This window comes from Osmerus eperlanus, chromosome 22, assembly GCF_963692335.1.
Source record: "Osmerus eperlanus chromosome 22, fOsmEpe2.1, whole genome shotgun sequence".
NCBI classification, from domain to species: domain Eukaryota; kingdom Metazoa; phylum Chordata; class Actinopteri; order Osmeriformes; family Osmeridae; genus Osmerus; species Osmerus eperlanus.
The window spans coordinates 10824881-10849296 of NC_085039.1; the positions used below are offsets into that span (position 1 = coordinate 10824881).

The following is a 24416-nucleotide window of genomic DNA, read 5'->3' on the forward strand; positions in this document are numbered from 1 at the left end:
ATAGAATTGGCAGCGTAGCGCGTACTTCCAATGCTCTCTCTGTCTCTATCTTTTATCTTATTATATCACGCCGCCACGGCGACCCCGCTGTCTGTCGGGAAACGATGCCTCCCGACGCCAAAATCGAATGCGATGAGGTCGGAGGTGCACTTTCTGGCTTCGACCCGTTGCCTTTAGGGGAGGTTCAGTTGACATAATAAAGAAATCAGGGGAGCTGACAGTCTCTAAGTGCACCTCTCAACCGTCACTGGGAAGTGAGACCGAGCTATTATTAGCCAGTGATTGACTGTGGTGCATACCCACTTTCCACAGAAGCTCAGAGTGTGATCCCAGATATGTCAGTCAAAATGTCAATCATTCGTAAACCCCTTCTTAAACTCTCGCCATAATGTCGACTATGGAAAAGCATGGGGAGGGATGGTGGGTGCGTGTGTGTGGCAATTCTCATGCCAACAGTGTGTCAATGTGCATCTTCATTAAATCAAACTGTTTTATGCACCAATCCGAAAGAAAAATGACACGCGCACACAAACACACACACGGCACACACATCTATTTCCCGCCAAACGTAGTGGTTTTGGATGACATGCAATCACGCCATCACTTCTCCCTGTTGGAAAAAGAGACCACTGCTCTTTCTGGCACACTCACGCCGGGGACGGAAATTCTTGGGCTTCCAGACGGCTCTGCACACTGTGTGCCTTCAGCCTGCACCCCTTCACTGCCACTGGAAACACACACAGACGCAGTCTGACTCCCTGGCCCCAGTCTTCTGGCCTCAGGAGAGAGAGAGAGAGAGAGAGAGAGAGAGAGAGTCTGTCTACTTTCTCTCCCTCTCTTTCTGTCTTCCCCTCTCTCCTCCATTGCGCTCTCCCTCTCTTTCTCCCCCAACTGTCTCCTACTCTCGAATCCTCTCTCCTCTGTTGCTCCTCCCCCCCCCCCAACCACTCCTGACAGGAAGTGGCCTGGTGTAACCATTAGCGTGGCTAACATCTGTGTGTCTGCCCCCCGGCCTGTCTATCTGTGAGGACCCCAGTAGAAAGGGGAAGACACTCCCGAGCGGGAATTGAACCCGGGCCCGCTGCGTCAGGGCCTCAGCCCGCATGGTACACGCTCCCCTCTGTGAGCCGCACGCCAGTGTCTACTAGAGTCTTTAAGTTCACCCATGCCTTCTAACCTTTAGTATTATTGTTCCTTGGACTGATAAACTACCAGGCCAGTTTATCGCTCCTAATCAGTGATAAAACTGACCGTACTGCGAGGACTGTGTCCTGGGGGTTGTTGTCGACCACACCATCAAAACCACCAGGCCCCTCGATCCATGGGCGTATCATCATCCCTTGCTTTCTTGATGAACCTTCTATCGCTGCCGACTCGCCGCGCCATCGGAGGCTGGGCGAGCGTCTTCCCCATGTCACGTGGCGGCGGCACCAAAGAGATCCCCCCCCCCCCAGGGGGAGAGTGATGGAGCTGAGGGTTTTGATTAGAGCTGCCCTAGATACACGCTAACCAGCTCTGCCAGAACGAGCGGGCGTCGCCGTGTTGGATCACAGCTCTGTGATCGTCACTCGGAGAACGGTCACCGTGGGAGACGATTGGGACGTGCCGCTTTTTCTTTTGTCGGCTCATTACGTCCCTATCTCTCTCTCTATCTCTATCTCTCTCTCTCTATCTCTCTCTATCTATCTCTCTCCCTCTCTCTATCTCTCTTGCGCTCTCTCTCTCTCTCTCTCGGTCCCTCTCTCTCTCTATCTCTCTCTATCTATCTCTCGCCCTCTCTCTATCTCTATCTCTCTCTATCTATCTATCTCTCGCCCTCTCTCTATCTCTCTCTATCTCTCTCTATCTATCTCTCTCCCTCTCTCTATCTCTCTCGCGCTCTCTCTCTCTCTCTCGGTCCCTCTCTCTCTCCCTCTCTCGACCACCTATATGTCAGTCGAGCCTCAAGTCCTTTCCTGGTGGGCGGACGCTCTTTGATCGTCCTTTCCCAAAGAGCATGGTTGAAGAAGACCGGGGGAACCATGGATACGGTCCGGTCGACGAGTGGGAGAGATGTTGAGAGGACGTATGTTCCTTTTGAAGGCTTCGTCTGAACATGCATATTCAGCAGGCCCGGGTCCATGATGTCGAGCCTGAGGCAGATTGGGGACCTCCTCTGGCTCTGCATTTGTAGTCTTGTCAGACCTGCCAAGCACATCACCAGAAGAAGCTGAAATGTATGTTTCAAAATCGGAGAATCTTCTATTTTTTTTATCTATAGGAAGCCATTTTTTTTTCACGAGGTCTTTAATAAGAATAGGTTATCATTTCCTTCAATCATTCAATGATGTACTGTACTCTGCCTACATTCAGCTGCCAATGTAGCGCAGCACCGAAAGAGATCCTTATAGATTCCATCTGGCGTCTTAGGCCGCATGGCCTCCGGTGTTTGGGTGCTCCACACTGGGGCTTCTGGTTGATTTCCATATCGCGGCCGCACACACACGCACAAACACATGACACGTACACACACACACACACACAGACACACCCATGCACGCACATCCACACTCGTTTTTTCCTCATACATAAAGATTGCAAGCTACAGGGGGGGGGGTCTTGCAGTGTCGTAGGTCTATTATGGCTCGCCATTGCTGTTGGCGAGAGTTATGGAGCGGAGAAGCTAATCCTGTGGCTGTGATCCCAGATTGAGGAGGAATCCTGCGACATCAATAATCCTGAGAGGGTTTCCGAAGAAAACAATGTCTTGTCGATCCATCAACCATAACCTGCTTGGTAGACAGTTTGACATCATCAAGTAATTTACTGTCATTGCGATTTAGATGTTGATTGGAAATGTTTGTGAGGGTATAACGGATTATTTGCAATGGGAGGTTTTGAGGCGTTGCTTATTGAGAAAGTATCAATGCAACTGATAAAAACTTGAAATTGGAATAGCAAATATTCGTCGATCCAAAAATATGTCTAGAGACTTGTATTAATGAAAAACAAAACACAGTTTATTTCGGGGGGGAGATTAGAAAGGCATTTTCGAAATTGGGGTTTGCAGGAGAGGGGGCATTACGGAAAGTTCCATCGGAGGACGACTTTTTTATAATATGCAGAGTGAAGTGAGACCTTTCCATGTAATAAACACTTTTCATTCCTAACCGCTCCTCGCAGCAGGCACGCTCAGCAAATATAGCCTTTTAATATTGTTATATTTTTTTCCTTTTTTTTCCTAATGGAAAAAGACAAAAAAAGAACGTGAGGCGAGTGGTGGCGGCACACAAACGTCTGGCTGAACCGGTCGACTGCCGGTCACAGAGAAAAAACAATCATAAAAGAAAACAGGTTTTACAGACACACAAACCAGTCTGATTTCTTTTCCTCCCTCATCCCTCTTTCCAGGAATTTTATGAATGGAAAATGTCAGCAGGATAGGCTTTCCAAAGCCGTTAAGGCGGTCGTCTTGTGAGCTTTACCACACGCCGTCGCAGATCCGTACACTTTGGGGTGTGCCTTTGTGCTCACAGATGCATGCGTGAGTCTAGCTGCACTGTAGCTGCACCATACCATTAGTGGCATAATTCATTTTCAAAGTGAACCTTTTTTTATGGGACTTTTTGTTTTTGCGAACTTTGACTAGTCCGGAGTTGAGATGCTGTTCCTGTAACGCATGATCCCTCTGCCTTCCGCTAATGTCGAGGTAAAAAAAAAGCATGGATTGTGCCTTACATAACTCTAAGACAACTCTAAGACAGAGTAACTTATTAAAGTTTCAGAATCCTTGGAGAAACTCAGAAACTCTGCAAATATAAGTTTTTGGTGTCACTTTGTAAAACAGAAGCTAGCAGATGTCATTCGTCAGCGTTTTGGCTGGCTTTGCATTATTTAATGTCTTTGGTTTCAAAGGGCACAATCTGTCACCCCAGGCAGTGTAGGCCAATGGACCCGTGTGTGTGTGTGTGTTTTGACCTTCTTGTGTGGCCAGACAGGACTCAGACAAGCCATTTTCCATATTTTCTCAACATTCAGGACTAAACACTTCACAGACTGCCTCTCTCTCTCTCTCTCTCTTTCTCCTACTCTCCTCTTCATCTCTCCGTGGAGCCGTATCAAATGTGTTACTTGTAACTCTAGTCATCTAAAAACTGCCGTCTCATTCTGGTCCTACTCTCCTTATTCTCCTTCTAGTTACCGAGAAAATGTCTAGCAGTCGCACGTCTGGTAATGATCCTGCCACCAGAGCGATTCTAAAAAGTGTGCAATGCTGTCCAACACCTTTTTTAACTTTCAAGATATATGCATGTCTCTGTGTGTTCGTTCTCTACGATCGTAGGGTCAGCTAAGGATGTTTTGCTCCATATAAATGACTATTTACTCAATATTTAAAATCTTTTTTGCCCATCTTTTAAAGCTCTTGGTCTTTCTAACGAGATCCCAATCATTTTGAGAATCCAACCAACGCTGATCAAATCCACCAATAGTAAAGCCTTTTTATCCAAGATCCCTCACATACTGGTTGAAGTTCACCAAATCATGCTGCTAAGAATAATCCATAACACAAACTACAATCCGTGATTTGTTTGTCTTTAAATCCTGTACTGTTCTTCACTAAAGAAATGTCTCTATCATAAAATCTTTGGCCTTAATATAACTCATTTGGAACGTAAGTCACCAACCAGTATTTGGTAACCAGTAACACAGATGCAGTATTGCAGTATATAAAATACATTTACTCCATTCTTTTCAGTCAGGTTGTATGTTTTCCTCTGCGTCACACTCAATGTTGTTCCAAGAAAACATGTCCTTGCATGGCTCATTACAAGGTGTATCTTTTATGCATGAATCAGGCGGGATTGCTGTTTGAAAAATTGTGCAAATAAGTTTTGCACACAGTCTGAACAGCTTCACAGTTATGAGATTGTTTTGTTTCCGTTGCAACCAGCTGTTCGGTGAGAAAGTGGATAGCTACAGTGCCAAATATTTTTATAGTAGCCCCTATCTGATTACTTAACAGCCAACAATGCCACTGTCAATCCCATTACTTAGGGATTTCCTGGACAGCTGGAAGGATGAGAGAGAGAGAGAGGGGGAGGGCGGGGAGAGATCTGTAGGGATGAGAACATCTAAAGAAAACAATTGAAAGAGAATGAATACCTAAACAAATGGAGACTCAAATCTAGACAGGTAGAACAGTGGAAAAAAAAGATGAGATCAAAGAGATCGAGAGATAAACGCAGAGAGAGAGAGAGATGAGAGGGAGAGGGGGAGAGTGAGAGGGAGAGGGGGAAAAGAGAGAGAGGTGCCGTCAGTGAGCAAGTGTTAAACATCTGGACCAGATGTCTTTTGTGTCATTGGGGGGGAGACTAGGACATCAGATTTTCACTGAGATTGATCTCCCGATTTTATTTGAGCTTGGGATTTTGTCAAGATAATTCATGCCCTTGTTTTTTGGAAGTTTGTCTTCAAGGCCTGCCTCCGCAGCACCTCCTGTGGAGAGAGGTACTTCTCCTCATAAGAGGGGGGGCTCGATTCTAATCCCTGAACGAGTGGGGGTTTAAGTTTTTTCAAGTGTGTCATTACCTCCTGTAGTGTGTGTCGGTTTGGGTATCCCGGATTTAACGGAACGCTTTAGCCTTTGGGCTCTCGTGCACGCAGTGGCAATCTCAACCCGGGTTGTCCTCTCCCGACCCCAGAACCAGATGTGGGTTCACCACGCTGGCGTTTAGGCGTGTCCCCCCCCACTACTCTCTTGTGTCCTTCCTCTCGACTGCTCTAGCCACCTCACCACAGGGAGGGGGGGGGGCTTGTGGCTTTCTGTGACATTTGCCCTCTCTTGTGTCTCAGTGGGACAGAGCGTGTGTTTCATCGCAGCACACAAATGTGTCTACACGCACAACAACATTTACTTACATCCCATTCACTCATAATTTGGCTCAGATGAAGTTTCTGGAATCGGGTATAGCACTAAGATTTAGTACCAGAAGTAAGCAGTAAGACTTAGAATCAGGATATAGCAATCTAGCAATCTAGTACCATTACATTTACATTTAGTCATTTAGCAGACACTCTTATCCAGAGCGACTTACAGTAAGTACAGGGACATTCCCCCGAGGCAAGTAGGGTGAAGTGCCTTGCCCAAGGACACAACATCAGTTGGCATGACCGGGAATCGAACTGGCAACCTTCGGATTACTAGCCCGATTCCCTCACCGCTCAGCCACCTGACTCCCTAGTACCAGAACTAGGTACCAGGCCACCAGGATGTTGCAGGTATGCTGCAGGTGCCAGGCACCTGCCTCTGAAGCAGACGCTTAAAGTTCACAGGTGTGTCATCTCTCACCAGCCTGCTAACACAATCGGGGTGAAAGTTCAAAGGCAAAAATGTCAGCAAAAGTTCAGATATGACGTCTGTAAAAGCGCCTTTAAAAGAAAGATGTGAACTTTTCCTGAAAGCTTTTTTTCTGTTTTTCTTTAAACCAGACATGAGTTTAGTCTATTCAGCAAGGGGGACAGACAAGAAACTGGTAGTGTTTCTGTGTTGCTGACTGCATGTCTGTGTGGAAGAGGCCTAGAGTGGTTCAAGTTGAACCAGAGGTAGGGGTTCACAATGAGGATCTGTGTCCCAGACAGCTCTTATTTTAAGGGTGAGCAAGGGATGTACTGAAGCAACAGTCAGCCATCTGTTCTCACTCTCTCTCTCTCTGTCTCTCTGTCTCTCTCTGTCTCTCTCTGTGTCTCTCTGTCTCTCTGTCTGTCTCTGTCTCTCTCTGAGAATGTTTTCTTTCCAGACAGACACCCTGCACCCGTTGTTCCACTCAGTGTATTCCTCTCCCCACACACACACTAGCTCCCCCACACACCATATACACGCACATGTACACACAAACAAACCATTACACACATACATGAACACGTACACACATGCACAAACACCCTCTCATATTCTCTCCCTTAGCCAACATCCACCTCTCGTCCCACCGGAGGCTGAAATGCTCCGGCTCAAAGGGTAGACACACTTCTGGCCAAGGGGCGGCGGCCAATCGGTGAGAGCAATTAGGCATTATAATCGGTGTTCCGACCAATAATAAAAAAAAAAAGAATTAAACACTGCTTTGGTAAGAAAATAAGGAAGTGGGAGATGGAGGGGATTGAGAAAGAGGGAGCAAAATAGATGGAGGACAAAATGTGCCATTAGCTTAGCGGATAGCCTGCATACACACACACACACCCACACACACAACAGTACAGTACATTAAGCAGACCAAACAGTTTAGTTGAGATGTTATTATCTCTACATTAGCCACATTAAACCCAGTGGTGGGCATGGTCATGGTGTGTGTATTTTTGTTTGTATTTTTGTGCGCGTGTATGTCTGTATGTGTGTTGGGAGCACTCTCCTTTCAGACAGAAGACCTTTCAGATCTGCCAAACCACTGTCTGCAAATCCATTTATTCATCTCCAGTCCATTACCGTCGATGCCTCTGTCACCGAGGCCCTGGGCTACATTATGACTCCTTCCATAACAGCTGCTTATTATTTACCCGAAGCAATTGTCATTATTGCGGCACCTAATTGTTTTCATTTACCTTTGTTCTTTAATTTTAGTTTTCTCACGTGTCTCCTTGAAGCAGACATATGAGTGGGGGAGGGGGGGGGGGCTGTTGTGTCGACTGTTTGCGAAACCTCCAGTCGTATTGTTTGTTGACGGTGCCGTCTTTGTCCGTGTCGGCGGTTGCATCATTCTCCTCCGTGTCACGCATGCGGCCTGCGCATCGCCATGTTGTCGACAGTCTGGACGGACACAAATGATCTTCAGGTCATTAGTCCATATGGATGTCTGCTCTCGTGTGAATGTTGAAGGCCTGAGGTGGGAGTTGGAGTAGATCTTCATACAAAGCCGTTGTTTGGTCAAAGATGGCTGTGCGTTACCATGACAGCGTTGCTGAGAGTGCTTGCAGGACCTGTGGTGCGGCAGCCGTTGGTGAGCCACTCACTGCCATTCAAACCTGGAACCATTCTGTGTTACGCCGAAAACCATCCCCCAGACACGCTAGGAGTGGGTAACCGTACAATGACCCTAATGCGTTTTTTACAACATCAAGCACTTCCATTCCGGCACCACCAAGCTGTGACTGTACCCTGAACACAATCATAAATAAACATGGTTGGGTTGGGGGGGTGATGGAGGGAATGACAATAGGATGGTCATATCCAAGGTTCAGAATATATCCAGTGAGGTCACACAAAGGTTCCTTTTAATTGGCTACTGTAGCTACGCCGTTCCTCCTTCTAAACTCCCACTCCTTTTCACAGGTAGGCTACCTGCGTGCGACATCTTGCTGTTTGTCTCTTGTGTTTCAGCATTTGCGTCGGTGGAGGAAAAACGCCTCGTCTTGGGCAGCTCCCCTCTCTCGGTGAAGGACAGGGGCGTGCAGAGCCGAGGACGGGGGTGCACATCGGGCTCTCGTTAAATGCTCACATCGAGCTGTCACAGTCTCTGTCTGTCAGCCAGGAGGATGCTAGTATGATACCCCACCCAGTGCCGCGCAGTCCTGGCCTTCTCTGTGAGCCTGAGACACGAGGAGAGACGAGGAGAGATGAGGAGAGATGAGGAGAGGAGAGGAGAGACGAGGAGAGATGAGGAGAGGAGAGACGAGGAGAGGAGAGGAGAGGAGAGACGAGGAGAGGCAAGGAGAGACGAGAGGCGAGGAGAGGAGAGGAGAGACGAGGAGAGGAGAGGCAAGGAGAGACGAGGAGAGGAGAGACGAGGAGAGGAGAGACGAGGAGAGGAGAGACGAGGAGAGGAGAGGCAAGGAGAGGAGAGGAGAGACGAGGAGAGGCAAGGAGAGGAGAGGCAAGGAGAGACGAGGAGAGACGAGGAGAGGAGAGACGAGGAGAGGAGAGGCGACGGCGAGCGATGATGACACGTCCTGTCGCGCTGAGCAGAGGCCAGAGTCTTGCTCCGTTCTCATCCGATGAGCTAACTGAGTGAAGATATGTCAAGTGAATTACGATTGTGTCTAGTGCGACGCCACTAATGGATGGAAAATATCTTCCCTCTCTAACCCTCGCCCCTCCACCAATCGAAACCCACCCAACACATGCATCCCAACCCGCCCTCCCCCTCCCCCTCCCCTCCCCCTCCCCCAGTCTAACCCGAAGAGTTCTCCAAAGTTCCATCAAGCGTTCTAAATGAATAGATCTAGCTTCTTAGATTTATATCATCTTTCCATTTGGCTGTCTCCAATTGTCCCTGGCTATCATTCGGTGCCAGAAGTTCAAGCCCATTTATAATTTAGAGCTGGGGTTGTTATTGTTACTATTGCACAAACAGCCCACTGGCTCCAGTATTTGGGTTTAGTTGAGCGTTGCCCCAGATACTTGAAACAGGTTTACAAGAGTTTGGTTACAATAGTCAGAAACGGTTGACACCCTTTTTGTTGACAAGATAATATATTCATTGTACCCTGAGGTTGGATTTGATTTCAAATACTTCCTTCTGCTTAAATGCTGTAACTCTCGGCTTCTCTGCGTCCTTGGATGGTAATAATTGGGTGTGTGCATGTGTGTGTATGTGTGTGTGTGTGTGTGTGTCCCTTCAGACCGGCAGAGAAGCCGGAGAGAGTGAGGCTCAGCCCGACATGAACTTCCTCCCTTTAAAACGACACGTGGTGTCATGGAAACCCTCCACTCCTCCTGGCAGGCAGGCACCCAGACACAGTCTCCAGTCCCTGCTGTCGAACTCTCAGACAGAACCCAACAGACAGGAACTCTCTCCGGTCTATACTTTTCAGTGGCCCCAGACAGTAAAAAAACAAAACAAAAGGAACAACTTTCCCAGGAGCGAAAGCACGCAAACCAGGTGTAGCTGTTTTCACAGAAACCTAATATCTGTTGTCAGAAGGTCTCAGTCTGCCGGGACTGAGATCAATTCTGTCGTGTCAGAAGGGAGTTAGCTCCTCATCCATCATGTCTTTATGGAGAAAGTCTCCCTTGATTGCCGTTGGCGGAACAGGGGCTAGAGAACACACCGGACTGTGTTGTTGTAGACCTTTGCGGTGAGACAAAAGGCGACCCTCAACTTCTTCATACTGAGAGTTCTATGTGAGATTAGTACTAGCGGAAAGGTATGCGCTGCTTGCACAGAGAACAATGAAGTTGGCAGAACTTCAAGTAGGTGTTGCAACTACCTAGCATAGTCTTGGACCTGCAGTCACTCCCTGACCTTTAACCTCCATTTAGTTTTTCTCGTACACCTAATATTTGTGAAAATAGTTTTACATTTACATTTAGTCATTTAGCAGACGCTCTTATCCAGAGCGACTTACAGTAAGTACAGGGACATTCCCCCGAGGCAAGTAGGGTGAAGTGACTTGCCCAAGGACACAATGTCAGTTGGCATGACCGGGAATCGAACTGGCAACCTTCAGATTACTAGCCCGACTCCCTCACCGCTCAGCCATCTGTGTTTATCGTGTTGTAGTACAATAAAGTTTTTTTTTGTTTGTTTTGGGCTTGAAGGGTGACATAACGTAATTGGAGAGAGCTTTGTTTTTTCATTCATCGTGTGCCCTTGTATTTAAAGCTTGTGGTGAAGAGCCTTTGTGTAATTCATAGGCTTTTGTACAGTACGGTTTGATGAGAGCGAATGAGTTTACACCACCAGGGTTTATTACAGCTCAGACAATGTAATAAAGTGATGAAAGAACAAATGATGTGGAAAACTGTCCCCCATTCATTTGCTTTGAGGGTTTGTGTGTGTTGCGATTACATTTAATCCCCACTGCGTGAGAGGGTAAAAAAACTTAAATTTCCGCAAAGTATTGTGTCTGTGTGTTTGTGTGTGAGCGCGTGTGTGTGTGTGTGCGCGTCTGAAAATGTGCTGATTTGTTGTTTTCACTCCCTTGTAACGATGAGTCCGTGTCAGCGCTTCAAGTGTGCGTGTGTGTAATAGCATACTGTGAATGAGATTGCCAGCATTTTACTCAGAAAGGATGAAACGGATGCTCAGAGTTATTGAAGGGTGTGTGGGGATGGGGGTGGGGGGGTGGGACCATTACAGCATAATCAGTTTACTAACACTATCCTTCATAGCAGCATGTCTCTCAACCCCATCTCATTGGGGGGAGGGCGGTGCTCATTGTAGATTTAGCCTCTCCTTGCCTCTCCCATCAAAACCGCATCAGATGTAAACCATGCTATCAACTTCGGTATCGAGCTGTTGCTGAACAAGCTGTAGAGGCCCATGAGGGAGTCTGATGTCCCAGAGCCCAGGTGGGCAGCTGTGGTTGGAGTTGTTGGAGCCTCCCTACTGTACAGAACCTGTAGAGAACCTAGAACTAGTCGTAGTGACCCGGTTCCAGGGACCCAGTGTGATGTGATGGCGACCTGTTCTTGTTGGGGATGTTTCCATCAGGAACACACTGCCACCACCCGGGTAAACCTGATCACTCGCACACATAACACACACACATATGACACACACACAATGTACAGTACTGTACATGATGATCTCACCCTACACATTGTCCATATTGGGTTCCTGTTGTACCGGCCATGTGCTATGTGAATTACTCTAATTGGACTACAATTCCCATGAGCCCTCAAGCTCCAAAGCCCCCCAGACCACCAAACATCCAGACCATATGGGCTTAATGTCTCCTGTAGTTTATCCGGCCTGTCGTCAGACCCTCTTTACCTGTCTAGGGCAGCAGAAGTCATCAACCCAGATGACCGTCTTCCTACGTTTCCAACTAACAGTTAGTAGAGCCTTCTCATACATTGCTGCTGTCATGGCAACACACCTGCTAACTCCCAGAGCTATGTTTAGCCCTGCCTGTCCTAAGGACCCTGGTGTTCATCTCATGAGACGGCAGCTCGAGGTAACCCCATCGTGACGATGACCTGTGGATGCAACTGTGATGTCGCTGTATGGATATGAGGTCATACTGCAGAGGGTACATCTAGGGCGTGTTTCACTCGGAGTCTTCGCTGCGTACGAGTACACCGCCTCTGCCGTCTCTTTCGCTGACGGAGGGCTCATTTTCCCTATCAGCACTCATGGCATCAGATATCTTGCCTGTTCTGTAATATCTTCCGATCCATCAAAAAATCTAATGAAACACAAGTTTCGCAGGTGAGAGGAGATGTGTGTAACCTGCTGTCCTGCAGGTCATTAGTCTTGTCTTCCAGGGATCATCTATAATGCGGATATTACGTACCCTGTAATTACCTCCAAGGACGGCTACAGGGAAGAGTGTGTGATATGCTTCTCAATGCCCTCGCCATGAATATTCAGTATTTAACATGACTCTCATAAAAGGAAGTGATTAGCCAACGCTCAGCGTTTCTCTGTTAATGTTGTACTGAACTGATCGTGGGTGCAGCCAGGTTAGGTCTTTCAGTTTTCTTATTCTCTCTTGCTCTTTGTCTGGGTCTCTCAATCCTTTTATTTCTCTCTCTCTCGTTCTCTTTTACTCTCTCCTTTCCTCTGTCTCTCACTCTCTTTCCCTCTCCCTCTCTCTCTCTCTCTCTCTCTCTCTCTCTCTCTCTCTCTCTCTCTCTCTCTCTCTCTCTCTCTCTCTCTCTCTCTCTCTCTCTTTCCCTCACTCTCTTTCCCTTTCTCTCTCTCTTTCCCTCTCTCTCTCTCTCTCTTTCCCTCTTTCTCTCTCTCTCTTTCCCTCTCTTTCTCTCGTTGCCTCTCTTTCCCCGTCTGTCGTTTTCCCCCTCTCCGCCCCCTCCCTTTCCTTGTTCTACATCCTCCGCTGTTCGTCCTTCGTCACTGCATACGTGCGGAGTGGCTCTATCCCGACCTACGCACACACGTACAGTACATATGTGCAGAGCCCTGAAGCACTGTTTACTCTTGCTGTCTGCATGAATAATTAAAGCTAAGTACACGCACACACAAACACACACAAACACTGCTGTATTATATCATGCACTGCTGCTCCTCGTCGTAGCCAGACGGGGGTCATTTATTTAAGTATCTATGACACTGTACGAAAATAGCTGTTTGTGCACACACGCATTGTTACAAGATGATACTGGACAAAGCTTTTGCTTGGATTTGGAGTATCAGTTCATTTCTTCATTGTTCATTGTTTATTGATTACTTAAATTGTGTGACACTCTGTAGTTTTTCCAGTTCTACATCTTTCACTTCTCCCTGGGTTGTTATTGGGGCTGTGATCTCCATAGAAACCGCTACGGTTACGCTGACACCAGTGCCGACCTCTGACAATGTGTGTCCGGCCTGGTTGGATTTTTACTGGACGAGATGCTCTCAGGTGGTCAGAGACAGAGAAGCACAGCGTGTGACTCCATCACACGAGTAACTCCTTGCCATCCATCACGAGGCGTTCGGCGAAGAAAACCAAAACATTTCCAGGATGGTCCCCCCCCCCCCCCCCCCTGACTTTGACAGATGCAGTCTCGGCCCAAAGCTGGGTTCAGACTCCCCTATTTAATGTGGTACTCAGACATGAGACTCATCCTTCGTTATCACCCAGATTTTAGACGACGGGAGCTCGCTCTGAAAGATGGATGCTTTCGCTTCTACTCGTCGAGACCATCCCACTGTTGATTAATGGGGTCCTCTCTATTTCGGGGTGGCAAGGGGGATTGCCTGAGTTGATGTCACCAAGAAAATGTCCCACTGTGCATTTATACAGCATTTCTATTTGAGTCGGACTGGAGGATGGACGGAGACAGACCCCAGAATAACCCTGATGGGTTCCCAAAGACGTTTCATCATCGGTCTGACAGCATCTGAAGTACTTCAGACTTTATAGTTCTCTGTAGGCCGTTCATAGGCTTTGTATGATTTGGTAGTTTAGGATACAACCCCTTTATTCCCCATCCTGTGTCAATAACCTGGAACCGTCCGCCCCCGTGACTGAATACTCAAAGCAGACAGGAATGAAGTTTTGTCACATGCCTTCACCAGAGCTTTGTCCAGAGACTTTATTGGACGACTTAGATAAATCCCTTTCACATGTGGACTGCAGACATTGGCTTTTCCGCTTGTCTGGGGTTAGATAAGGTGACTGCCATCCTCCACTGTCTCCCTCTCCCTCCCTCTCTTCTCAAATCACCCCATGTGGCAGTCTTACACAACGCACACACACACACACACACACACACACACACACCTACTGTATACACACTTAGGCCAGTGCATCTGTCATTATAGCAGCTCTGAATAGGTGTCTGGACACTTCATTATCCAGTGTCTTGGCACCATTAATACTGGTCTGGCCAGGGAGGGTTGGAGGGGGTGTGTTGTGGGGGGTGGGGGGGCATCGATCTTTCCACCTTCAGGGTGGAGAGACGGGGACAAAAACTGAAGGTCGATGACTGAGAGGTGGGGTGACCGTGTGTGGGGGGAGGAGGGGGTGTGTGAGACAGTGGGCGAGTTAATGCTCCCGAGGTCCCCGTCCCCGTCCAACACTCTCACACACACACACTTTGCGACGGTTCCGATATTTCGTTTGTGTTTTCCTCTGGCGGGGGGGGGGGGGTCATTATAACAGCCGCGCCCCCTACCAGGAACACGGCGGGCCAGTTGTCTTCATCTCTGCACGGCCTCTCACGGAATCGATCGCTCGCCGTATGACACGAATCCATCCCTGACAAAGCCCCCCGACCTCAGTCCCCCCCCCCCCCCCCACCCCGGCCTCCTCTTCTTCACTCGCTGTTTCTGTCGAAGGTCATTGGGTCTGTGTAAGAAGCCGGGTTGAGCTTTCAGGAGTTAGGATGAAGCCTTCGTCTAGAGGCGAGTCATGTGTCACTGCTCTTATATTCCCTTTTATTCACGGTGGAAGCAGACTTCGTTCGAGGGAAGGATTTCCGAAGAGGCAGGTAACAAGTTCAGCTAAACGACGTGGAGTGCGAGCCGCGGTGAACATCCCAGGACGCCACGCGACGTGAAAATGACATATCGAACGCTGCAATGGAAGTGCGTCATCAAGGTCGTCGCCCAGGCAAGCGAAAACAAATGATGTCAGTGACCCGAGCAACGCAGCTCAGCTGTTTTCATGGACAGACACCGATTCCCAAAAAGAAAAATGGCCCAAATCTTCCAGGTTTGGGAGATCTGGTGGGTGTGGAAGGCTCTGCAGTGCCCATGCTGCAGGAGTGGCTCTGTGTCCACATGGAGATGCCTCCTCCTGGTCTCCGTCTCCCTCCCACTCTGTCCTCCAACCTGCTTCAAGTATAGAGCCCAGATGTTCCAGATATTCTCCCTGGTCGGCGTGTGTGTGTGTGTGTGTGTGTGTGTGTGCATGTGTGGAAAAGTGGCTGCTAAAGTAGGGATGTAAACAGCCACTTGGCCACACCTCGGCTTTTAAACGAGGCTCTTTAAAACGGGACACACACGCACACAGCCCCTCGTCGCTGTGTTGTGGAGAACAGGATCAGGGAGAGTGTCTGCCAAGGTCTGTAAATATGAAAGGGGTAGGATCCCAGTCTAGAAACACAGCTGAGCTTGGTAAACCGTAGAGGGGGGGAACTGCTACACGACTGTAGTAAAGCAGTACTGTCACGTTAATCCCCCCCCCCCCTTTATTTTCCAATCCACATTTATTTATATTTTTTTTCACTGATGGGTATTTAATTTGGGTGGGTGGGTGGTTGGGTTGAGGGTGGGGGCGTCGAGTTCTTTAGATGTTCCAATGTGAGAGAAAACCGGGATTATAAATCAAGAGGGCCGCAGCGCTTTGTGTGTCTTGTCACTTTGTTTCTGTGCGTCTTGATGGTGTGTGCTTTCCACCCCTCCTCCTGTTTCTGCCTCTGAGCTCCTCGTTAAAACCCTTGAACTTTCCATTACGCGTCCCTCAGAATATTTCGTTTCCGAATTTTTACTGTTGGACTTTGCTCGGATTTGAAAGGAAGTCATAGAAACAACGCTGACAAAAAATTAATATATTTATATAAAAAAAAAAAAAAAAACTGGAAGAGCGTAAGAGACATAAATAGCTTTGCTTCTGCCTCATCGTCTTTATCTCCTTGGGCCACCTTAGCGTCTTAGACACGGTGAGAGAAGCGTTTGCCGCGTCGGGGGAATCGGCTCTTGTGACGGTACGTTGCTGCTTGTCGTCCCTCCTCTCTCGTTCCTCCACGCGGCGTTTTGGAAGCCTCAGACCAGCTGTTTGGCCTCCCTCCATCTTCTGTTGCCGCTTCTGTCTGTGTGTGTGTGTGTGTGTGTGTGTGTCGGGGGGAGAGAAATATCATTAGTGGCCGTGACGAACCCTCTCCATCTGCTTTAATTATCTTTTTTTGGGGGTCGGAGTGGGAACTGGGGCAAGAGAAAGAGGGGAGAAGTGAGTTATACAACGCTGGAGAGGGTTAGAGGCCAGGTTTGAGCTTGCGGCGGTTTGAAATGGACAAAATAGACAACGTTGTAATTATTCCATGTGGTTTTGTTACCTAATCGTCATCGTCCAACTGGACACAGAAATACTCGCAAACCCTTCCTTACTACTGATCTCAACTCGGACTTCCCTGCTTATCACAAGCATCTATCTAATTACACCTCTCACCTCCGACTTTGTTACTGTGGGGCGCTTCCTGGCCCATAAGATCTATATGATCCCTTCTGGAGAGGAAAAAAAGAAAAACCTGGAGTCTGTTCACTTCCAGGTGTGGCTCTGATTTCCCTGTGGAAGGCCAGTGTTCTATCTGTGGAAGGCCAGTGTTCTATCTGTGGAAGGCCAGTGTTCTATCTGTGGAAGGCCAGTGTTCTATCTGTGGAAGGCCAGTGTTCTATCTGTGGAAGGCCAGTGTTCTATCTGTGGAAGGCCAGTGTTCTATCTGTGGAAGGCCAGTGTTCTATCTCGGCTATAGTGTTCCATTAAGACCCTGCGGTCCAGAACTCTACAACTGAGACACGCAGGCAGACTGACAGAGGAGGCTTGTTAGAGCTCTGAGACGGTTTGTCTCAGGGTTTGTGTTTGTGTCTGTTAGCATGAGTTTGTGTGTATGTTAGCACAAGTGTGGGAGTGTGTGTGTGTGTGCTTAACTGATCAAACTGGTGTTTGTTTAGCATTCCTTCGATGCACTGGGCTTCATTAAGTCTCACCACTCTCTTGTAGAGACAGACTTTACTGCACAGCAGAACTCAATGAGGTGGTTTGTTATCTTTATTCCAGTTTACTAGTAAAAACTAACTTGTTTAATAAGCAAAGTTTCGGCATGAAAACTAAAAGTCCTGTTCCATGATCTCCTCTCTGTTGATTGAGAGATGGTGTGAATGATATCGTTTCCAAAACCAGTAAGTATTTATAGACAATCTAGAGCCGGCCACATCATAAATCCAACGAACGCTTAAAGTCTTCAGCCCACAGTAGGCCGAGTGTATTGCCTCATGCCACACACACACACACACACACACACATGAGTGCCAACACATTCAGCCTCACCCTGACAGTGCCAGCTTGAGACCTTTGGCCATGCATGGACGTGCTCAAAGACGACCATGCAATGACACAAACACATCCCCTGGGTAGCCCTTTTGTCCCACGCTACGCGTCCTCTCAGCCCCTCCCCTTTTGTCCCACGCTACGCGTCCTCTCAGCCCCTCCCCTTTTGTCCCACGCTACGCGTCCTCTCAGCCCCTCCCCTTTTGTCCTACGCTACCCATCCTCTTAGCCCCTCTCCTTTTGTCCTATGCTACCCGTCCTCTCAGCCCCTCCCCTTTTGTCCCACGCTACGCGTCCTCTCAGCCCCTCCCCTTTTGTCCTACGCTACCCGTCCTTTTAGCCCCTCCCCTTTTGTCCTATGCTACCCGTCCTCTCAGCCCCTCCCCTTTTGTCCCACGCTACCCGTCCTCTCAGCCCCGCCCCTTTTGTCCCAAGCTACCCATCCTCTCAGCCCCTCCCCTTTTGTCCCACACACCACACTCAGAAAATCCCACACACTGACTCCCCCACACACACAGAAAAGCACACACACTGACTCCTACACACACACACAAACACACATCCCAACGCACAGCTGCCAAGTCTCACACACATAGGAGCAGGCAGTAAAGGTGGTTGTTATCTGCACAGTAGCTCTGAGAGCCTGTTTCCCGGCACTCGCTCAAAGAGGGGGGGAAAGAAGAAAAAAAAGATGGTAGAGAGATTAAAGAGAGGGAACGAGAGAGAGGGAGAGAGAGAGGGAAGCTTGGCAGGCAGCAGCAAGAGCCTCTGTTATCCATCCACATTCTCTTCTCTTCCAAGCCTTTTACAGATGTCAGCATGCGAGAGAGGCCCCTTTTTGTAGCGGTTAAACACACACACACACACACACACACACACACGGATATATATATATATTTTGTCACCAGCCATGAGGGAAAGAAACGTGTGCGTAATCCCAGCGTTATTTCCCTGGATTCGCCCGTCCTTGATGGTTAGCACCCTCCGTCCCCGCCGCGTCTTGGAGGCGCCGGCGGCGGTGGTGACGTCCGCCGAGGCTGGCGACCTCATTAGCGTCGACGCAGCTGAACACAGCGCCGAAGACGCTAACTAGCTCGTGGCGCTGGGGCTCTCAAACCACCAGCTCTTCAAGCACACTCGCGCTCGCTCGCTCTCTCCCTGCCTCCCTCCCTCCCTCCCTCCGGGGGTTACTTAGAAGACCGAGGATGTGCGATGCCGTGTTGCACAGAGAGTTCACTTCTACCGTTAGAAGGAAGTGATGTCGTCTTGACTTGTGTCCGAGGCGATGGATTCCGGAACCTCTGTGGAAAAGCATGTGTGGGAAACACACACACACAATGGCACACACACACACACAGACCTTTCCTTGTCCTTAATTGGGAGGTGTCTGTTCAATCCACAGTGGCAGTCCAAATTAGTTGTGTCATAGACGACCAGTGTGTGTGTGTGTGTGTGTGTGTGTGTGTGTGTGTGTGTGTGTGTGCAAGCAAGAACGCAAGTGTGTGTGTGTGTGTTTCTTATTAAGGAGATTTGTCAGTTAGAACCTACATTAAGCTGAAGTAAAAGTGCCCATCGCTGAGCCAGTGCAGATGATGATGATGATGATGATGGAAAGGATCATTATGAAGTTAATGATGAAGATGCTTGGCTTTCAAACCGACAGAAAAGGATTCATCAGTGTGTCATTTCTCATGCTCAAGCTACTCTCTTTTATTTTTTTATTGGAAAACCAATTCAGACTTGATGTTGTGAAGTTGCTAAGATAATCAGCTGTTATGGTCTTTTAAAGCCAGATGACGAGCTTGTAAACGATATCAGTAGTAAATAAAATGGCTTGGCAATGTGACACGGGTGGAACCCACACACGCACACACACACTAAATGGGTGAGCGTACACTAAGGGAAGGCACACACACACCAGACAGGGTTTTTATGACCTCAGACATTTCTTTTTATTGGGTTTAAGGTTTCTCTTTCCAGTTTGCTCGCAAAGGTGCTAAGGCTAAAACCGCTCTGATGTTAATATGACACACGCTTCCGGAAGGCTCCGTCTGGGCTTTATATGACTGAATAACACCAGCAGTGAATGGAGCTGGTTTTTACCACCTCACAAGTTTGTAAACTTGATACCTTACAAGGCTGTTCTGTACCCAGACATCCTCCATCGGTCATGACCCGGCAACTCTGACCTTTGACCTCGCTCTCAGAGGTCAACGAGGAGCCCGACATCCTTCTAAACAAACGATGGACTCTGTGTAGCGACGACCGACCAGCTACAGTTTTATATCGCTTCAGCCGTCGTTTTTAAAAAACTTTTTAACTTTTTTACAGGAAAGCATAAATAGCAATGTTGGTCGCGGATACTGTGTGAAACCAGGATTGTCGGTGATCCAAGATTTCAGGACCACGGACAGCGTGTGTGGTAGGACTCACAGTGAAGGGGAAACAGTGTCTGAAGAACGGCTGCTTCAGTTTGAGTTGCAAGGGCCTCAGACAACAACTAAAAACCAACTGGAGGGACCTGGGGGGGCCGGTAGGGAGAGAGTGAGGGCCGGAGGGAGAGGGGCGAGAGGGAGGTGGGGGGGGGCTACTTACGTAACTCTTAGCTTTATTGACAGAGCACAAGTCTGCGTGGTCTTGCAGTCGTCATCGTCCTTCAGGCTGCGCGTCTCTCTCTCTCGGCGGATCCCCGAACGGCGATTTTGAGATATCACACCCCTCCCCGATCCCTCTCTCAGACGTCTCTCTCTATCGTGCCGCCGGTTTCCCGCGGGCCTCCCTTCCCGCGTGCCTCCCTTCCCACGTGCCTCCCTTCCCGCGGGCCTCCCTTCCCGCGGGACTCCCTTCCCGCGTGCCTCCCTTCCCGCGGGCCTCCCTTCCCGCGGGCCTCCCTTCCCGCTGGCCTCCCTTCCCGCGGGCCTCCCTTCCCGCTGGCCTCCCTTCCCGCGGGCCTCCCTTCCCGCTGGCCTCCCTTCCCGCTGGCCTCCCTTCCCGCTGGCCTCCCTTCCCACGTGCCTCCCTTCCCGCTGGCCTCCCTTCCCGCGTGCCTCCCTTCCCGCGTGCCTCCCTTCCCGCGTGCCTCCCTTCCCGCTGGCCTCCCTTCCCGCTGGCCTCCCTTCCCGCCCTGCGCTAGCCAACGGAGCGATGGAGAGCGGGAGAGGGGACGTCTGGCGTGGTCCCGCGTCTCCTCAGAACGTTCCGGAATCCAGCCCCGTTCTGCATTCTACCTGATAGGGCAGGACGGCTCGGCAGGCGTAGGCGATACAGATGTCTGCTTTTATCGGCAGTATCAGCATCGGGATTGGGTGTGATGGCCCCCGGCCCGTTGGCTGTCACGTTCGCAGTGCCTGGGCGTTCTGTTTTCAGCCTTGGCACTCCCGGTGCCAAACAAATCAATTCAGTTATGCAAAACGGAGTGGCACTTGGTTTGTGGGTGGTTCCATGTGTTTGTGTGTGCGTGTGTGTCAGAGACAGAGAGCGAGTGCGTGGGAGTCTGTGTGCGTACATCTGCAGCATTGTGAGTGTGCGTGCGTGTGGGTCGCACAATCAACGTGATGACATAACCATCCTTCGGGCCGTGGAAAACCTTGACCTCCATTTTGTGTCTCATGGGGTTGGAGCAGGGGTCAGGGGTCAGGTAAGACAGGGTCACATCTCCCTAGTCCTGGGGTGGTTTGTAGGGTCGCGACCTGCCAAGTACACCCACCCTTTTCACACAGACGCCACTCGGCTCAACGTGAAATGTATTCCCTGACCTCTGGCTTTCTTGAAGATTTCCTTTCATCTCTGTGGTAATTTGGGGTCGGCCTGCTGTCATCAGGGGGCTAGTTAAGAGTCTGGGACTCTGGACAGCTGGAGAGAAAGGGAGGGTTCTCCTTCCTTCCCTTTCTTCAATTGTTTCCTTCCTTTCTTCTTTCCTTCTTTTTACATTTAGTCATTTAGCAGACGCTCTTATCCAGAGCGACTTACAGTAAGTACAGGGACATTCCCCCCGAGGAAAGTAGGGTGAAGTGCTTTGCCCAAGGAGACAAGATAATTTAGCACGGCCAAGAATCGAACCAGCAACCTTCTGATTAATAGCCCGATTCCCTAACCGCTCAGCCATCTGACCCCCAGCCTTCCGTCCGTCCGTCCTTCCTTCCTTCCTTCCTTCAATATTTTCCTTCCTTTCTTTTTTCCTTCCTTCCCTCCTTTTCATCCCTTCTATCTGACTATACTGAGCCCATCCAAAGAGTAATACAGAGCAAGGATGCACATTCAGAGTATTATATGCAAACCCCAAGATGGAAGAATGTGGCAGTGGGCTGTGGATATTATGCCCTGGCAGCTAATGGCATCTTGGCAATGGTTGAGCATATCGGTCTCTACGGATGTGCTTTTAAATGTCATCCTCAAATGGTTCCTTCTCACAGGGCTTAGCATTACAAATCCACTGCGTATTGTAGCAGTACTGGCCAAATAACTGTAGTAATTTATGGTCAAACACAACAGTAAGTGAGCATGGGTTTTAAGTCATTGAAAGATAATATTGAAGTATATGTCCAGAAAGACTGGATATGCTCATAGGAAACCACAGCTGAGATGATTAAACACAGATGGTTTCTATGCACACACAGACACACACACAAACACACAATTCATAACCCAGTGGTTGTAATTCAGATGGCGATGTATTGCTGGCAGGTGAATTGTGCACCTCATATTTCAGATTACTTGATGGAAAAATAAATGATGTTGTCATTTTAAAATGTAGAAGGCAATACTTCTCTGGCAGGCATAGACAGATCAAGTGGTGGGAATAGTCTGCTAGCTATCTAACCATCTTGTTTTATGCTAATCATGCTAGCCTCAACAACTCAATAGCTTTGGCTCTAGAAGGATAACTTAGGGAAAAATAAAACATTTCCTGACCAAAAGGCCAAGTTTAGTTTTGTTGTTGAATGAATACAAGTATTTATGATAGTTTCTCTCTGTTTTTTCACAGGTTCGTCCTGGTCTTTGGTTGCCTGGTTCTGTCAGTGCTCTCCACCATTCCGGCTCAACAGGAGTTAGCTTCCTACTGTCTCCTTATTCTGGTGAGAAACTACATGCACATGTCTCATATCCTTGCAGACACACACCGGTCTTCAACATCCTCTCAAGGGAGTCAGTTGTCTGTCCGTCAACATGCCTGCTCACAGTTACACTTTTGAGAAATGCACAGCTGACACAACCAGCTGAGGACCCATTTCAACGCTCCCTATTCCATATCTCAATTTTTTTTGTTGTTGTAATTTTTGATTTTGATACCAAAGTAGGCTAGTGACTAAAACTTCACGATCACAATAGGCCTAAAAGCTTGGGGGAAAATCCTTGTCTGACTGGGCACTCTGACTGACGCTGATTCCGAAACAGATGATTGGGTTACAGGCTGAACTGACACGGTGGTTCCTTCTCTGCACCGCTGGCGTCTGATTGGATAAACAGACAGAAGAGTCGTGGCGGGCGGCTGCACTGACCTACAGGGGATGGCACGTAGCAACTGGAATTGATCGAGTCTGCATCGATTCCCCCCTCACCGTTTATTGAAAACCAACGTGTACAGCTATTGCTGGCCGTGCCCTTGGATGAGTCAGAATCATTATGGGATGTAGAACTCTGGGGCGGAGAAAGAGAGGGGGCGAGAGGGGGTGAGAGGGATGGAGGAAGAGAGGCAAGGAATGAGAGAGAGAATGTTTGACTGAAAACATCACCGGAGGTAAATTGTGCATCCAGTACATGGCGCGACAACTGAAACACTACAGTAGTTCAATTCTCATCCACAGTGTGGAGGGCTGTAGCCGCTAGACCTGATGCCACTCATCTCTGTTTACGTAACAGTCGGAAGTGTTTTGAAACTGAACGCATTATGTATTGTTATTTGACGCCCTGAGGGAACAAACAGAGAATTGAGTCAGGCTTAACATCCTTATTATAAACTGGAATAATTGAACTGGGGATGAACCTGAATGTTTTCATAAGCCTGTCGTCTGTTTATGCGTCCAATAAGGCGGGTTGACGGTTTTGGCGGGTGTGTATTGACCTGTGACCTGAGACATCACAGAGTCATCGTTTTGCCATGAATGGGATTAGTGTTTTGTTTCAATGCAGTTGTTGGCCAGATTGATGGCGTTCAGCCGTGACTGTGGGTTTTCCACAGATTAGGAGCAGATTAATCCCTTTATCATAACCGGATTTAGACGTCTAGCTTCACTCGATCGTGTGACCCTCGTAATGAAATCAGAGGATTTGTGATGAAGGGTGTGATCGCACACCCAATCATGGCTCTGCTTTCTCTGTGAGGATCGATACGACATCGTTCTTCACAGGAAATAATCTCATTTCTTTTCTGCATTCTGTAATATCACACTTCTATAATATCCACCGGTAGAGTGGAAGATTGGGCCAACATGTTTTGCTACTTACTATGAATGAAGTTGTGATCTAATGCACCATTAATCCATTGACTGCAGTAAAATGATACTGTGATTAGACCATGCCATAGACAATCTGTGGGATAGATTGTACACAGTCTGTTTAATTGGCCTTATTAAGAGTTTAGGGAGTTCCATATCAGTGTACAGTGAATCATAAATCAAATCAAACTTAGCATCCAGTGATATGTTGAAGAATGTGTTGGTCTAGGTTTAATTCAATCTAAAAGATAAAGAGTTTACAGTAAGAACTTTTAGGCATATATTGTACCCAGTGGTGAGAATCTGCTATCAATTTTGGGTGGGAAAATTATATGAAATTATCTCAAGAGCAAATCCTGAGGGGGACACCAAAATTACTGCTGTAACACATAACCTACATTGTAATATGTTAAATGTATATTATTAATATTATTGAAATGTCCTTATGTGTACAGTGATTTATTGGGGGGGACAAATCATATTTTTCCCAGGATGAGGGGATTTCCGCCTATGCTTGTACCATACATTTTCAACTGTTTCACATGTCCACATCCCTGAGTTCCTGTTCTGAAG

At 48.3% G+C, this 24416-nt stretch overlaps 1 protein-coding gene across 1 annotated transcript in view; it reads left to right on the forward strand.

The window, feature by feature from the left end:
• kcnq5b (potassium voltage-gated channel, KQT-like subfamily, member 5b) overlaps nt 1-24416 on the forward strand; it is a 44567-nt gene that overhangs the window by 1832 nt on the left and 18319 nt on the right. Inside the window, exon 2 of the mRNA XM_062448911.1 lies at nt 22394-22484. Coding sequence (XP_062304895.1) covers nt 22394-22484 — 91 coding nt within the window. The remainder of the gene's footprint in view (nt 1-22393; nt 22485-24416) is intronic.